Here is a 17,243-nt window from a genome sequence, read left to right as displayed (position 1 = left end):
TTTCAATATTGTACACTCAGGTTTTTTTTTTTGTAGAATGCACATTTTGGTTTTGTACTTGGTGTCTTTGTCATGACCCAGAGGGAAATATGATACATTGGTTTGGCTTGTTAAAGTTTTTGGAATGTGTTAGTAGATCATTTTAGAAACTAATATATCATACCAGAAACCAGTGAAAGGGGCAGTGAAAGACTGAGAAGGGGACACTTCAGGGAAAAGGTAAACATTTTATGCTTCATCGAAGAACAACATTTCTTTAATGAGTCGCTTTTGTACGGGTTGTCTCCGTTCTTTTCTTCATCAGGTGTCTAATGTCTTTCCTAACCGTAAGCCCGTCACTTCATGACTTAAGGGAAGATGTATTTTCAGTGAGAACAAAATGTTTGGGTACAGACTGTTTTCAGAGCCCGATTGACCCGCCTCCCCTTCATAATGTGTAACATTCCTGCTTTGTGGCATGTGCCTCACAGTTGACTAATCTCACAGGAGTGTGAGGTTAAACCGGCTGGAGAGGTTTTACACTCTGTTGTGATTGGTTAGGTTTCTGTCCTTTAAGCTACTCCTCTTCCTGTCTCAAATAACACATCAATTTTCCCTTTGCTTGTACACAGGGCCAAAACAGTGTGGATGTGGATTCACTGGGACTGAAAGTCAGTTCAGGTTACAGTTAAGTGAGAATGACATTACACCCTCTACAGTGCATGTCAGCTTGCTCTTTGAAAGAAATACACATTGTGAAAGTCTCAAATGCAGCATGATATATTATATCATGATATATTATACAACAATATAAAATATTGTTTTCATAATGTGACTTGTGGGTCTGTTAATGTGAAACTCAAATGGGATTCTGAATGGGGAGCAATGTCGCGACTCTACCTGCTTTTAACTCTGCTTAGTAAACATTTGTTTCACAACAAAACAGCCCTGGCCTGTCTCTGCTGTTCTGTTTCAAGACACAAAGACTTTGACACACCCTCTTGCCAACAGAGGTCTGGTGTCCATCAATAATAATCCTCCAGTTCTTACTATGACACAGCGCTGTTGCCAATTGTGAGTCAGAAAACCACGCCAACAAATGAAAAGGGTTTCCCAGAGCCATTGCAATCATGTTTTCTTTTTTTTTTCTTTTTTTTTAAATATACTGTAATTTTTGTGGTTATATAAAAGAAAAAAAAAAAAAACACTTCATCCTTCTGTTTAAATTAGGTCACACATGAAACAAAAAGGTCAAGAGATCTCCATCTGCTGTTGTCTTCCTGGTATACCACTGTTTTGTTTCTCAGCATGTGGAAATTTACTGGACTTCAGATTTCTATACAGTGATTAACTTTTATGGTTAGCCTTTGCTCTCGGGGCATTGAACACTATGTACCGCTGACTAATAAAAATAAAGAATAAACTTTTATGGCACCCATGGCAGGTATTTACTTATTATCTTGTTATTTGTCAACTCTCAGGTGAAGAGGCAAAATAGAAATCTAATTAAACACTAACATCATGGAAAATTTGGCAAATTCCTTATTTGCTGACATACAGACCATTTACACAGACTTACAATTAAGACTCATAAGATTAGTTGTAATGATGGAATAAAAGGATAATAATTCTGATCATAATGAACCTTTATTAAGACAGGAGATGACTAGATATGACTTATTTTAATCTTAGAGAAATTGATAATCAGACCAATTATTCATATACAAAATATATTAAGTCATTACTTAGCCGAGTTCATATTATGATGCCTGAAATGGAGTTGTTATTAATAAACCAGGTCATTATAATGTTATTTTCACCAAACATTCATCTAATGATTGTTGACTTCAATAATAGTGTAAACTGTCATCATTATCAAGAAGGTATTTTGAAGTAACAGGCTATATTTAACCAGGCAAAGTTTTGCCACATAATATATAACTATATAAATAGCCTGCAAAAATAAATAATAAATTGAAAATAAAAAGGAAAATGGTAAAGAGGACTCAAAGATAGATAGATAGATAGATAGATAGATAGATAGATAGATAGATAGTTACTTTATTAGTCCCAAAAGGGGAAATTATTATTATTCTTTTTTTAATTCCCCTTTTTTTTTCCCCTTCAAAAAAAAACAAAAACAAAAAAAATTCCCCTTGTGGGATGAATAAAGTAACTATCTGTCTATCTATGAGACCTCTTTACCATTTACCTTTTTTATTCAATTTGTTATTTATTTTTGCAGGCTATTTATATATTATGTGGCAAAGAAAGAAAGAAAGAAAGAGAAAGAAAGAGAAAGAAAGAAAGAAAGAGAAAGAAAGAAAGAAAGAAAGAAAGAAAGAAAGAAAGAAAGAAAGAAAGAAAGAAAAGACTTCCTTCACTCATAATGAAGTTGAACACCGCGTGCCCGCGTACGTGGTACGTGCCTGTAGAGAAATGTCCCTCTTGTGCGCTCGTTCAACCTGCACTCAGAGCGATCACGATGACGTACGCGGTGTTGGCAGGAAGCCAAGAGGGGCGGTCCCCTGACGTCAGTGGTTTCTCATTCACAAGCACGGGGAGTATATAAACGTGTTTCAAAGCGCTCACAAGCAGAAGCTATACTCATTCTAAAGTTGAATATATTAAAACTCTTAAAAACGACCCCAACTACCGGATACACTAACGAAGAAGACAGGACCAGTTTAGATCGTCTTAAAAGTTTTTTTTTTCCTTGTTTGTGTGCGTAACTTTTTTTTTTTTTTTTTTTTTTTTTTTAACAAACGAGCTAACCGGAACAAAGGACTCGGCATCCACTTCGTATAACCGGGAGACACCCTCAACAACTTAAAACTTCAGTTTCCCCTCCTTTATGTATTCGGATTTCACGTTTCTATCCCGCTGTACTACTATGGTCATAATGGAGGTTCCCACCATCGACTGTGCGTCCCTCCGCGGCTTGTTGGAGGGCGACGCTCCGGGCTGCCTGGTGCTGGACTGTCGCTCCTTCCTGTCCTTCAACTCGTCCCACATATCGGGCTCCACCAACGTGCGCTTCAGCACCATCGTGCGGAGGAGAGCCAGGGGTGGTCTGGGACTCGAGCATATCGTTCCCAACGAGGACACCAGGAACCGGCTTCTGTCCGGGGACTACCAGTCCGTGGCGCTGCTTGACGACCGCAGTTTGGATTTAAGCCAAGTGAAGAAGGACGGGACCCTGATGCTTGCTGTTACAGCCATGTGCCGCGACCCCTGCGGAGCCAGTGTTTTTATTCTCAAAGGTAAGATACTGTAACTATATATAAAAAATAAATACATTTAAAAAAAAAGTCTCACGCAATAGTTGCATCGTGTCCTAACAACGGGGCAACAAATGCGGATTACAGCTGTCACCATACCAGCTGGTGCTGGAGTAAACAATGTGCCAAAATAGCCCCATGAGCAGTTGTCACGTTTTTGAAGACCCGTATTTAAATGTCTTTGTGCCGCCCTGTCACCTGACCTTGATGTCTTTCTTCTCCAGGTGGATTTGACACATTTTCTATTGAGTATCCAGAGTTGTGTACCAAACCCTCCCCGCCACAGGGTCTTAGTTTGCCCCTGAGCTCCAGCCATCCCGGGAGTACAGATCCAAACTGCAGTCCCTGCAACACACCATTATATGACCAGGTTTGTTTTTATTTCTCATATATTAAAAAAATATACTTTACAATACACTGACTTTGTGTTTGTAGTGTTTTTAGAGATGACTAATTGCTTGTTTTGCTCTCTTTCTAGGGGGGTCCAGTGGAGATCTTGCCTTTCCTGTACCTTGGTAGTGCTTATCATGCCTCCAGAAAAGACATGCTGGACATGCTGGGCATCACCGCTCTGATCAACGTCTCTGCCAACTGCCCAAACCACTTCGAGGACTCCTTCCTCTACAAGAGCATCCCGGTGGAGGACAACCACAAAGCGGATATCAGCTCCTGGTTCAACGAGGCAATCGAGTTTATCGGTGAGTGCATCCACTATTTATTTATTTCTTTACTTCACGCACACTCTCAACTGCTAAATGTGAGTGCCCATCACAGCTGTCACTGCTGTTCCCATTCATGGCAAGCAACACAAACTCCCACCCCCCCCTCTTCCTTCACTTCACTCTTTGACTCCTGGATTTAAATTTTAAAAAGTTCCCTCCAAAATCGACCAGCTGGCTCCGCACAGGCTCCCCACTCCACCACAATTGTGGTTACATCATTGTCACCTCTCAGGCGTAGAAAAAGGGATGCCCCCTTTTTTTTTATGAATTGTGAGGGATCAGCCCCAAACTAGTTTTGTAGTGGGTTGGCTGGCTGTGCTTGAATAACTCTTCAAGCCAGTCTTTGTTCTGGCTGAACAAAAGGCAATTTCTCCTCACTCACTGTCAGTCTTCCTACCAGATCAATACCCCCAGCAGTGATCTGTTCCCCTCCTTTGTTCATTCAGTCTGCCTCCTCTGGGACTACCCCCCCCCCCCCCCCCCACACACACACACAACTTCACACCCTGTGCTGCTAGTAAATATTTTCCTGTGTCTTAATAAGTGACGGTGACTTAAAAAAAGAAACCGAAAGTGTTGCAGAGACTTTTGTGTTTGTGGTTTCCCGTGACAGTTTTAACATTAGCTCTACATCTCGTGGATGTTTACATAGCACTAATTTGACTTTCTTTTCTCTTCTCAGACTCCGTGAGAAATACAGGTGGCCGCGTGTTCGTGCACTGTCAAGCAGGCATCTCCCGCTCCGCCACCATTTGCCTTGCCTACCTCATGCGGACCAACCGTGTGAAGCTGGATGAGGCCTTCGAGTTTGTCAAGCAGCGCCGCAGCATCATCTCCCCCAACTTCAGCTTCATGGGTCAGCTCCTGCAGTTCGAGTCCCAGGTCCTGGCCTCCTCTACGTGCTCCTCAGAGGCGGGCAGCCCGGCTATCGGCAACAGCAGCACAGTATTCAACTTCCCCGTCTCCATCCCCGTACACACCTCAGCCGGGCAGCTCTCATTCCTCCACAGTCCTATCACCACCTCTCCCAGCTGCTGAGGAAGCTGCTGGCTGCACAGACTTTGTGTGGACTTGAACTTCAACTCACAAGTGACTACACAAAGCACTTAACAAAATGAGGTCATGATTATAATCCATTTATGGTGATACTGGTATCACTGGACTGAATGGGTACTGCTGTCTGGAGTTGGTTTGTTTGACTCTGTGATCTCTGCAGGTTGTCCTCAACATTTCAAATGGAGATTTGATAACTACCATCAGGCAGTATTGATGTTTAACCTCCTAAATGTGAAAGTCATACACAGTTTTATACCTAAATGACTTGGGAATTATCTGAAAATGTATCTAAGGTTAATTTTGTATAGGAAATGATCTGAATATTCCTTATTCAAAGGATTGTTTTTACCATGAAGGCAACTGCTTTTGATAATCATAATCATTTTTAAGTAAACCTAATGGAGAGGGCTAACAGTTGTCTCAGGAACCTATCCTCTCAAATGTCCTATTTGCTTTCTGCACTGGTCAAAGAAAGCAAATTAAACCTATTGCCCAACATGGCATGGACGTTACTCCTTCATTTGACGAACAATGAATGTATCCCCCTTCACTCAGAGTAGATGTGCCAGAAATCTTCATTCACACAAATACCTGCCTTTCAAGACATCATGAAACCTTGACGATCCTGACATATTGGGGAAACCGACCATAAAATACCTCATGTTTCTGTAATGTGTACTGCAGTGCTGAGACAGACGGAACCCCAACAACTACTAAAATGGGGCCACGTAGTCCTCTTTGACTGCATTCTGACATATTTATTAACGAAAGTAATATATTTCTTTAGCATATCTATTTTTGCAATTGTTTGTTTCAATGTTGTTTTTTATACGGCTGAATAAATCTCCTTTGACTTTTGTAATCTGTTGAAGATCTTCTCTTTTTTTTTACCTCTTATTATTTATCTGATTTTCACTGCCAACAGTGCACAGTGACTTCAAGCAAATCATAACGCAGATTCAGTTTGAAATATTTGTCGTCTCTTTAGTGTAAACATGTAACTGCTAAAACCACATGGCAATAATTCCCAATAACTAATGCAGAGAAAATATTTTTCTTTCCATTAAAATTGATAAACATTACACCAGTTTAGAACATCATATGAAGTAAATTCATATTTTCTCATGTATGAGAAAGTTTTCCAATCTGACATTCAATTCTATTCTTTTACATACAATCTGTTACTGTCTATCAGCAAACACAAACATGAGGCCTCTGCTAACCATACTTTTCACTGATTACTGTCTCGATCATTCAGTTGGTTCAGAAAATGTCAGAAAATTGTAAAAAAAAAAACACTCTACAAAGGTGTAATATCTAAAATCACACTAATTTATGATCAAAAAGCTACTGATTGTTTTTTTTGTTTCAGCTCTAAAAAAAATCTTTTATATTAAACATGAAAGTTTATATTGATGCTTATAAAAGCTCACAAGGACACACAAAAAGAAAGACATTTCTAATTCACCTAAACAAAGCTGATAGGAACTGGTCCACTGCCATGTCAGAAATATATTTGTACCACCACCCTTCCCTGTTTTGTTCCATGCGATGGAATCCTAACATATATCTGCATAAGGATTTGACCAAAACAAGAAGCATGATGTCATGGCATCAGGCATTGTTCTGGCCACACTCCCTCTCTATGAACCCATGTGAGGCCAGGGCAACAGCAGGAGGCTTAAAGAATCAGCTAAGGAGCCCTCCCTCTGCGGTCACAATAGGAGCAGCTGCAAGGCGTTTGGGAAAAGTGTGACAACTAAAGAGCATTCAGGGCTCAGTCAAGCACCGGCCTTGTGTCCCCTGCCTCACACACCAATGAGGAGGTGGGGACGGAGATAGCCGTGAAAGGGAAAGGAATATGTTTGGGTTGCAAATTAGCCAAAACATTGGCTGTGACCCATGGTGGGGTGTGAGAAAGAGGAGACAAAACTTCCTCTGGAGGTGATGATGATGATACTACAAAGGCCTCACTACAAAACAACTATCTGGATTTTATGGGGCTAAGGTTTAAAGCGAGAAAACCTAAAGGATATGAGAACACTGTTGCTATTAATGCTTGATTCTAACAAATGAAAATATATTTATGCTTAATATTTATCCTCCTGCTTAGCTAACAGTAAAGCAAATGTTTGTGTCTGACCGAAAAGCAGTGATGACGCCTATGTGATGAAAGGCTCATTCATTATCCCACCAGCTCCCTCAGACAAGCTGTGGTTTTGGTGACATATGTGAGACCCCCACAATACACACACACACACACACACACACACACACACACACACACACACACACACACACACAGTCTACCCGCCTTACAACAGGAAATCTAAAAAGACACAAAGGCGGGTAGACTGTGTGTGTGTGTGTGTGTGTGTGTGTGTGTGTGTGTGTGTGTCTGTAAGTCGTTAGGCATCTTTTATGATCTGATGCTGCTGTGGAAGAAAAAGCACCTCGTCAATTGGCAGGTCAGAGACATCAAAGCATTGTGATTTGAAAGGGGTATGTTAGAAACGATCCAAATGTGCAAGGCCGTTCAAAATTTTGCCGGGATCCTGAAGCAAGACTATTAACCTTCACTGATTTAAGAAAATAAAGGTTTAAACTATCTTCCGTTTGCTTCTGCTATGTTGAATCCTGCCTTTCTTTTCGCTTCCTCAAATTTTCAGTCAGCATCAGCCAGACAAAGACAGACTATAACGTCATTTGTCAGTTTCACTCAGTTGTCAATTGGCTCCTTCATTTAGCAACTGAGCTCTGACTCAACTTCAAAGTAATTTTAATTAACACAATCATAAGAAAACAAAGGTTACATAATGTGTCAGATGCTGCTGCCGGGACAGAAAGAGACCAAATCCCACCCACCCTTTTTACAGCATTCAGTGCAGATCAAATTTGTGGGAGTTGTTAGTGTTCTGTGGTGCTTCATGGCTCTTCCACACCATATATGTGTAATACACACACTCTTTTAATGAATGAGAGGGGCATTTTGACACTCAATTCTGTAACTCAAAGGAAAATCTACTCTGTCATATGGACCTTTAAGTTTGCCCTTTATTGCACCATTCAATGCCTGATTCTACTTCTCTGTTATTGGGAAATGTTGCACATTAGTTAGCAGAGAGGATTTTGTTATACTGTCTTTTCCCTTTGTCATGGAGAGTGATATCAATTGTGGCCAGAAGCTTTACAGATTTTTCTACAGATGGCTTCGCTTGATCACAATGCACACATTGTCTTGCAATACTGAAAAGGACAACAATAGGTCTTTTTTTTTTTTGCCACCCTGCTCCATGTTGTCGTATTCAATCAGACAAAAACATGTATACGAAACATATAATAACACAGTAGCTCAGACAGACCAATCTCAGATCCTGTGGTTTCTATGTAGGTTGCAGTCATCTGGTGAATTCATACAAAAAATGAATTGCAGTGATCAAAAGTCAGAAGATAACCAGCCTGTAAGCTCCATAGTCCATTAACAAAGTTTCAAGTAATTTTACTGAGACTTACACTGTGATGACAGGACACATTATATAATAAGAGTGGGTCTGTACATACTGTACAACACCTTGATGAGGAACATCAGCATAGGTAATTCACCCTTCAGTCTTTTTTGGTTCACTGTTATGGCTGCCTGATAAGTAAGCTCGAATCCCTCTTTTTGTTTCTGACCCCACATGTCACAGTATGAAATAAAATTATTGACTTAAATCCATTCAGCTGTTTCAGTTTTACGGTTCTGGTATTCTACATACTGCATAATTACTAATGCTATTAGTAACAGTAGTGCTTTATGTAAACCCTGAAAAGTCTGAATGTCAGATGTGAAAAAGGCCAATAACAGGAGCTCACATTGTTGATGAAACATCTCAACACGTGAAGGAGAAAACGGTTGCATTAGTACATTATGAGGACTCCACTGGGACGCCCATGTTGTTGTTTTTTCTGCTGAAACACAGAGTAAGTTGATACAGTATATTAAGAGTCATCGCTGTACTTTTCTTTGGAGTCAACATCCTGCCCGGTTGTATCTTTTGTAAAGCGCTTTGTAACTTGCTTTAAAAAGAGTGGGATAAAATAAAGCTATTATTATTGGTGGTAATAGTAGTAGTAACAGCAGCAGCAGCAGAAGTCGTAGTGCAGTAGTAGTAAAAGCACTAGCTGTAGTAGTAGTAGTAGATGTCAAACATCTGAGGAAACGTCGTAGCTCAGAAATGCAACACACCAATTCTCTGATAAAAATTATACTTTATCAAACCACCATTATGTATCTTCGGGAACATGACACACTACACCCTGACATATCTCACTATTAATATTAGAGATTACAAATTTACATAATTTAACCTGATTTTAAGTGTGAGGGGTTCTAATGTGTGAATGTGTCTCTCAGTCTGATTACTTGAGGCTGCTGAGTAATTAGAACTCTCACATGCCATTCTACCTTGAAACTGGATTAAGCCTCTAACACACATTGAGAGAGAAGATTTAGTCCACACATTGATGTCATGGCAGGTTACACACCTGCAGTAAACTGGTAAGAGGATTGTGAGAGGGACAGGGAGACCTCCGTGACATGCTGTCGCTGAAGCAACTGAAGAATTGCATTAGGTTTCTCTAATCTTTAGATCGACACACACACGGGCCCATTCTGTTGAGCCACAACTCATGGAGGCCAATGTGTCAAAACCAAGAGCAGCATAAAAGATGAATGTTGTAGGTTCTTTGTACATAAAGAACAGGCAGGGCAGAATGACAGAGATTAGTGTTTTAAGTTGCAGTGCATTTCCCATGACGTCCCAGTGCACTGCTTTACGAAAAAGTCTGCAAAGGAAGGCAGACAAGCAGCTGTTGTGTGAAAGGGGCAGAGATAAGGCCAGATCTGTGACATGATTAGCAAAGACCTGCTCAAGGAATGTCAGGACATTATGTATGGCAGCAGTGAAGTGCCTTTTCCTTGCCAGCAGGGCTCCCCTTCCTTTAACAATCCTGTCTGAAATGTGAGATGATGGTGGGAGAGGGACTGTGTCGGCTCTAAAGGTGTGCACTGTGAACCATCTTCCATTATGTTTGTTTCCAGATAAGAAAGCACTGCTGAGCCTTTGTATGTTTCCAGGTTAAAACATAAGCCAAGCCTGCACAAATAACAACTTTTAATTTCTTACAATTGTAAAAACTCATCATATATTTGAATAACAGCGAGGAAAAGACATCTATCAGTCTTTCAGAGCCTCATTCACCCCAAAGACTCTGAACAGAGCCTGTATTTTTCCACTCTCTGGAGGTGCAGAGTTGTGTTCACAAGCAGAAGTGAGATCCTGTGTGGAGTATTCAAGGAATGTCTGGCATCCTGCCTTCTACTGACTGTACTCTGGGTCGATGATGTCACACCCAAAGAGACATACATACTGTGCAGACATAAATCACAAAGCTGCTGGCGGATGTGTTTGACTGATAAGACATCTTATATTTGTAGTTATGTTTTGGCCCTTTGTCAAGATTTAATAATTAAGAAGAGAGTGTTGCGACCAGCAGGCACAGATTGCTAACAGTAATGACCACAACAAACTAAGAAATGGAAAGGATCACTTGTCTCTGTCTCTGTGCTGAAGTAATACTGAAATACTAAACGCAGAAATCATGCTTTAGAAAGCTGGGGGCCCTGGGTAAGCATGGGACTTCCTGAGTCTAAAACCTGATCCTCTTTGGTCCATACACATACAAAGGCAGGCTTACAAATTGCAGCGGATCCCACATGACTGAAAAATGAAGATAGCTCATATGGTGTTGCGCTACTTGGAACATTACCACAGCTGTTTGTTCTTTTTATGAAAAAAAAAATATATTACAAAGATCACTATTCATTTCATTTTGATGTGTTTTTGGGGGGGCTTTATGGGCTTTCAGTCAAGTGAAGATACAGCATTCGCAGTCACAAGCTGAATGATGTTTTTTGCTCAAATGTTGAGCAAAATATTTCCATTCTTGTCCTGAGAGGTGATTTTGCTCTTGTATAAGTAATGACTCAGTCCCATGAAGGTTCAGACACAAGCAAAAGTGTGTAATATGTGTATTGTCAGGACAGCACATCCTCTAAATTAAGATTTGATCACTTTTAGGTTATATGTTTTGTAATCATTCCTTATATAGCCTATCTTGTATTTTTCAGCCATGTGTCAACATTGCCATTATTATATTTTATTACATTACTTTCTGGTGACATTACAATGTTTACCTCTTATTCAGTGACGACCCACCACCAGTGCTTGAAGTGGAAAGAATAAGTATCAGATATGGAGAGGGCAGAAAAGAGTACCAGCAGCTTGAAAAGAAGGAAAAAGTCACCAAGTGCACCAAAGAGGGAAATGTAAAGGTTCAGGTCCTGAGTGCTGAGTACCGGCCCACTTTGATGAGCATGGTATGGCTCACAATCATTAACCAGATTATAGGAGAAATCACAAAAAGAGGGTCCTTAGAAGACATTATAGACTCCATGAAAATTAATATTGTATAATTGCATGGCAGCTCAGGTGAGTTGATCAAAAATGTGTTAAACACAAGGCTCAGAAGGGCTTGCCATCTAGCCGGATTCGGAGGATGTCTTCTTCTGATTTCATTGGGAGTGAGCGCCATCTTATGGAAGGTACTGTATGTTTTCATCAATAAGAAGTGTAGTCTGTAAAGGGAATGAATAGAATGCAGATCTACAGCATGCATAAATGATGGTTCCCTATAGCATTTGAAGCATTTAGGCGTTAGACTTTCTCTTTCTTGACTTAATCGCCCCACATGATCATACGTTGAAGTGGTCCAGTTCTTAAAGTGGCTCTTGGCACTGAAGAGGTTGTTAAACGATCCATGTGGGTGCAGAAAAATCAGCAGCCAAGTGTCAAACAGACCTGCTTTTCACGAGTCTGACTGAGGAGATTACATTGATGAGACCTTCTGCTAGTCTGTTTTCACACCAGCCATATATATTCTGACTTAAAATTTAAAACATACCCCCCAAGTCCAAATAGATGAAAAGTGCTGAAGTGAGCTAGTTAAGAGAGAGAGATACTGTGGACCGCTATTGAGCAATTTTCATTCAAACTCTTGACTTTTGACCATTACTGTTAATAAGTAGCCTAACACTGCTAACAAGAGGCTTCAGCCAGCGTAGAGGGAAATGTGACCGCTTGAGCTATCTGTATACTTTAAAGTTAATGATAAACTTTTTTTTGTACTGCAATATTGATACATTTAGTTTGAAATAACAGAAAATAAATAATCATTCCACTTCAAATGCAGATAATGTAAAAGCCCCATGCTGTATGTAGACTAAATAGTAGTTCTCAGAGACACTGGAACAGAGCCATTGTTATTTATCAGCTGTGACTGATATATAAAAACCAAGTCAATTTTGTGTTTGCGTGCTTGGGGGGGGGGGATTTATAATCTGCTGAGTGACTCATTTAAACAACAGTTTTTACCTGCAGAGTAGGAAAAGCACAGATGTTACGAATAACATTAACAATGTTATTCGTAACATCGAGTAAGAATGGTCAGTGACCCGGCATGCACAGCAGTGGAAACATAATTACAGTGAAGGAAATAATTATTTGATCCTTTGCCTATTTTGTAAGTTTGCCCACTGACATAGGAATGAACGGTCTATAATTGTTATGATAGGTTTATTTAACAGTGAGACAGAATATATATATTTTTTTTTTTTTAAAAAGAGAGAGAAAATCTCATCATATAAAAGTTATAAATTGATTTGCATTTGATTGTGTGAAATAACTATTTGATCCACTAGCAAAACATGACTCAGTACTTGGTGGAGAAACCGTTGTTGGCGAGCACAGAGGTCAGACGTTTCTTGTAGTTGGTCACCAGGTTTGAACACATCTCAGGAGCGATTTTGTTCACTCCACTTTGCAGATCCTCTCCAAATCCTTAAGGTTTCGAGGCTGTCGCTTGGCAACTCAAAGCTTCAGCTCCCTCCACAGATTTTCTATGGGATTAAGGTCCGGAGCCTGGCTAAGCTACTCCATGACCTTAATGTGCTTCTTCTTGAGCCGCTCCTTTGTTGCCTTGGCCGTATGTTTTGGGTCATTGTCGTGCTGGAAGACCCGTCCACGACCCATTTTCAGTGTCCTGGCTGAAGGAAGAAGGTTGTCTCCCAAGATTTCATGGTACATGGCCCCGTCCATCGTCCCCTCGATGCGGTGAAGTTGTCCAGTCCCCTTAGCAGAGAAACACCCCCAAAGCTTAATGTTTCCACCTCCATGCTTGACGGTGTTCTTGGGTTTATAGTCAACATTTCTCTTCCTCCAAATGCTGCGAGTCGAGTTGATGGCAAAGAGCTGGATTTTGGTCTCATCTGACCACATCACCTTCTCCCAAGCCTTCTCTGAATCATTCAGGTGTTCATTGACAAACTTCAGACGGGCCTGTACATGTGCCTTCTTGAGCAGAGGGACCTTGCAGCGCTGCAGGATTTTAATCCATTACGGCGTAGTGTGTTACCAATGGTTTTCTTGGTGACTGTGGTCCCAGCTGTCTGGAGATCATTAACAAGTTCCTCCCGTGTTGTTCTGGGCCGATCCCTCACCTTTCTCATGATCATCGATACCCCACGAGGTGAGGTCTCGCGGGGAGTCCCAGACCGAGGGCGATTGATGGTCATTTTGTTTTTCTTTCATTTTTCTCCACAGTTGTCTCCTCCTCACCGAGCTGCTTGCCGATGGTCTTGTAGCACATTCCAGCTTTGTGCAGGTCTGCAATCTTGTCCCTGACATCCTCAGACAGCTCTTTGGTCTTGCCCATGGTGGAGAGGTTGGAATCTGATTGATTGATTCTGTGGACAGGTGTCTTTTATACAGGTAATGAGTTGAGACAGGTGTCTTCTATACTGGTAATGAGTTGAGACAGGTGTCTTTTATACAGGTAATGAGTTGAGATTCGGATTACTTTCTTAAAGCGAGAGGACTAATCTAACCCGTCTGTGGGGGCCAGAATTCTTACTGGATGGTAGAGGATCAAATCCTTATTTCACACAATCAAATACAAATCCATTTATAACTTTTATATGATGTGATTTTCTAGATTTTGTTTTTTATATTCTGTCTCTCGCTGTTAAATAAACCTAACATTACAATTATAGACTGTTCATTTCTTTGTCAGTGGGAAAACTTACAAAATCAGCAAGGGATCAAATAATTATTTCTTTCACTGTAAGTGAGATTCTATCACTTCAGTGCTTTTTGGAGGGAAACCTTTAATCTTAGGTTACATGTACTTGGACTATAGCCAAGCCATACATATAACTTTTTCAAACAATCAAACCATAATAAGATGCTTCATTATTAAACTAGTAGCCATATCTAGGCAATAATAAAACAAATTAGCTGCACCATGACCAGCTAAATTGACTAGACCTACATGACAGCCCACTTAAAATTGTAGCCTAGATTGTGCTGATACAGCCGTCATTAATTTTATACTTTTCCTGCTTTCACATGCCAAAAGACTGAATTAACTCCATTTCCCATATCCTGCCAAGCGGCAGCTGTCTATTTAAAAAGTTGTCAAAGGAAATAGGGTACGTATGAACCTGAGTTTGTTCAAACTATTTAATCTGCTTTATCCTCATTTGCCCCCGTTTTGATAGAACTGAATGTTGAAGCTCTTTTGCCCCGACAAACATGAGCGCCTCCGATTCGCGCTCCCCTCTCAAGGACAGGCGTTTCACCGTCCACGCCCACTTGACCTGTTTAGAAACGGCATTGTGGACCGCAACAGAAGTCGCACCACTTCTTTTTCAGACGTGTGTTATATTTAACGGTCCCTGTTGTACATTAACCCCGCGCACATAAAAAAAAAAAAACCCACACGCACCCACCTTTCTCACATTACATCCATCTCATCTCAGGTTGGATTTTATTGGACAAAATAAAGAGATAACAATAGCCACGTGCACATGTTTACACACCTTCAAATTTCAGGCGGGATTCGACTTTATTTCCAAAATAACCCAGTTACAGAAAACCAGACACTCACCAACAACTACAAGAGACTCGACTACCAGAGTAAACCCTCATCTGTCTACTAATAAGTAGACGTTATTTAGTTTACTTTAAGTGGAAACGTTTTCTACAGGAAGCACCATGGGAAGTAACCAGTCTTCAAACCTGCACATTCCCCCTGGTTTGTGCTTTTTGCCTCTTTCCAAAAAAGAAAAGAAACTGAAATGCAGTACAGGTAAACCATTTTATTTTTTGTCTAAGAGCACCTATTTTCTTTTGGACTTGAATGTCTAATATTCAAGCCTGTCATTACTCATAAATAATTTTCTCAGTTCTCTAGTCTAAGGGTGTATTAAGTAAACTCTAGACTAGCTAGCCATCAGAGGGGCACTAGAAACAGCACAGTTAACATGATTCATAGCATGAAATAAGATACAAATAACATATGTTTCATTTGACCTCATAAAAATAACTAAAAATAAGTTACATCAATATAATGATTCCCTGACCCTTTTCAGATTCTTATGAACAAACTAATATATAGCTTATAGCTGTCACAGATTGATGAATATTTCAACCCCTGTATGCCTTCATTATGGGTCTTGCTGCATAAGGTCAGATTCTTTTTTGTTTCTAATATTACACATCTTATTGCTGCTGCTCTCACACTGAACAATTGGTACATTTGTGGAGGTCCATTTTACTGGTAAAATATCTGATCCCAGTCCAGCAAACTTACCACATTTTAATTGGATTAAACTTTGTTATTTATTGTTTTAAACAAACAGGAAATGCCTGCCGCTCATACGTTGCTGTATTGAGCCCCATGTGGCTGAAAGAGGTTCACAGAGGCCATGTCATAGCTTTCCCAGACCCCTGTGGGGTGATGAGAAAAATAAAATGGTTGTGAGAATAGATGAGGAAGTGACTAAACCAGAACCAAAGTAATGCAGAAGAAAAGAAAACATACAAACTGAGTATATTTTCAAACTTACGATCTGCCTCTTCCTTTTTCCTCTGTTTATTTATGTCTCTATATGTCTACATTGTTGTGCTTGCTCATAATAGCTTGTGCTTGTCTTTCACTGGAGTTAGGTCACCAATTCAGAAGTGAAAACAAGAAGTGGTGGGGTGTAGAAAAAGACCTCTATTTTATTTTTAATACCGTGTAAAGGGCTCACACCATGCCACTTTGTGATCCTAAACAACTCATGATAAAACTCCAAAGACGACACACTTTACGTAACGTGATAATACTCCTCAGGGAGAAGTCTCTTTTCAGACCTTGATTCACTCAAGGGCATTTTAGCCACACAGATTTAAATGAAACCTAGTTGCACTGGTGTTATGATGGCAGAGGGAGGAGGTCATGGTTTTCGTACGTGTACCAAATATACGTCACTAGGTGGCGCCACTTTGTCATATTTAGATCACAATTTCGGGAAAGGCCATCAGATGGCTCAGCCGTACACTATATGTGCCTTGGCAAGTGAAAGGATGAGTTCATTGGACTATTGTAGCCAAGCTAAGCATCATTCTTCTTCATCATTTTATTTCCCTGCATTAGGTCACTGCATAAAAATTGTTTCTATTTCAACATCCATTGTCCAAAATGTAAACACCATTCAGCACAGCATTATTAAGGCATGTTGACTCTGTGGTGTAGTGGAAGTAGTTGTTTATGTGTTGTTGCGTGAGGTCTGTTCCTATATTTGAAGGCTGGACAGTAAGGAGGGCCTCTCTTTGAGGAGTAATGCTCTGTATTGGTGTTGTTTGCCACACATGTATTAAGCCACTATGTGAGCAGCGTTTTGAAGGAAGCAGTATATTTTCCTCCGTTGTTTTCAGATCCCATCTATGTTTAGTTTGTGTCATGTTGAACACTGATCTGTAATGGACATCTGAATATATGGAAAGTAAATTAAGGATGAATCCTGCGTGTGCAACCCTGGTCATTTGAAGCTCTTGGGTGGCACGAGAGGAGGCAGTTAAACATTCAGCACCAGCTTAATTATTTAAGACTGCCCGACTCTGTGTGTGTGTGAGTGAGTGAGCGAGAGAGAAATAGAGAAGGAGAGAGAGAGATAAAAGAGATAGAGAATGAGGCACATTATCATTTTATCAGTAATACATCATCTGTTAATTATCTGTATTGATGGGGAGTCTGTCTGCAAGCGTCAAAGCAGTTGTCC

At 40.3% G+C, this 17,243-nt stretch overlaps 1 protein-coding gene across 1 annotated transcript; it reads left to right on the top strand.

Moving 5' to 3' along the window:
• Positions 1-2,565: 2,565 nt before the first annotated feature.
• dusp1 (dual specificity phosphatase 1) lies at positions 2,566-5,900 on the top strand. The gene is made up of 4 exons (XM_069171634.1): positions 2,566-3,242; positions 3,485-3,630; positions 3,739-3,958; positions 4,665-5,900. Exons 1-4 carry the CDS (start codon positions 2,834-2,836, stop codon positions 5,018-5,020), a joined length of 1,131 nt encoding a protein of 376 aa, XP_069027735.1. The 5' UTR covers positions 2,566-2,833; the 3' UTR covers positions 5,021-5,900.
• The last annotated feature ends 11,343 nt before the right edge of the window (positions 5,901-17,243 follow it).

The sequence above is a fragment of the Embiotoca jacksoni genome, unplaced genomic scaffold (genome assembly GCF_022577435.1).
Source record: "Embiotoca jacksoni isolate LCO1_2020_lvr unplaced genomic scaffold, fEmbJac1.0.p SCAF_5, whole genome shotgun sequence".
Lineage (NCBI taxonomy): Eukaryota > Metazoa > Chordata > Actinopteri > Embiotocidae > Embiotoca > Embiotoca jacksoni.
Note: the sequence above shows the minus strand (reverse complement) of the source record. Positions and strands in the feature narration are given on the sequence as shown.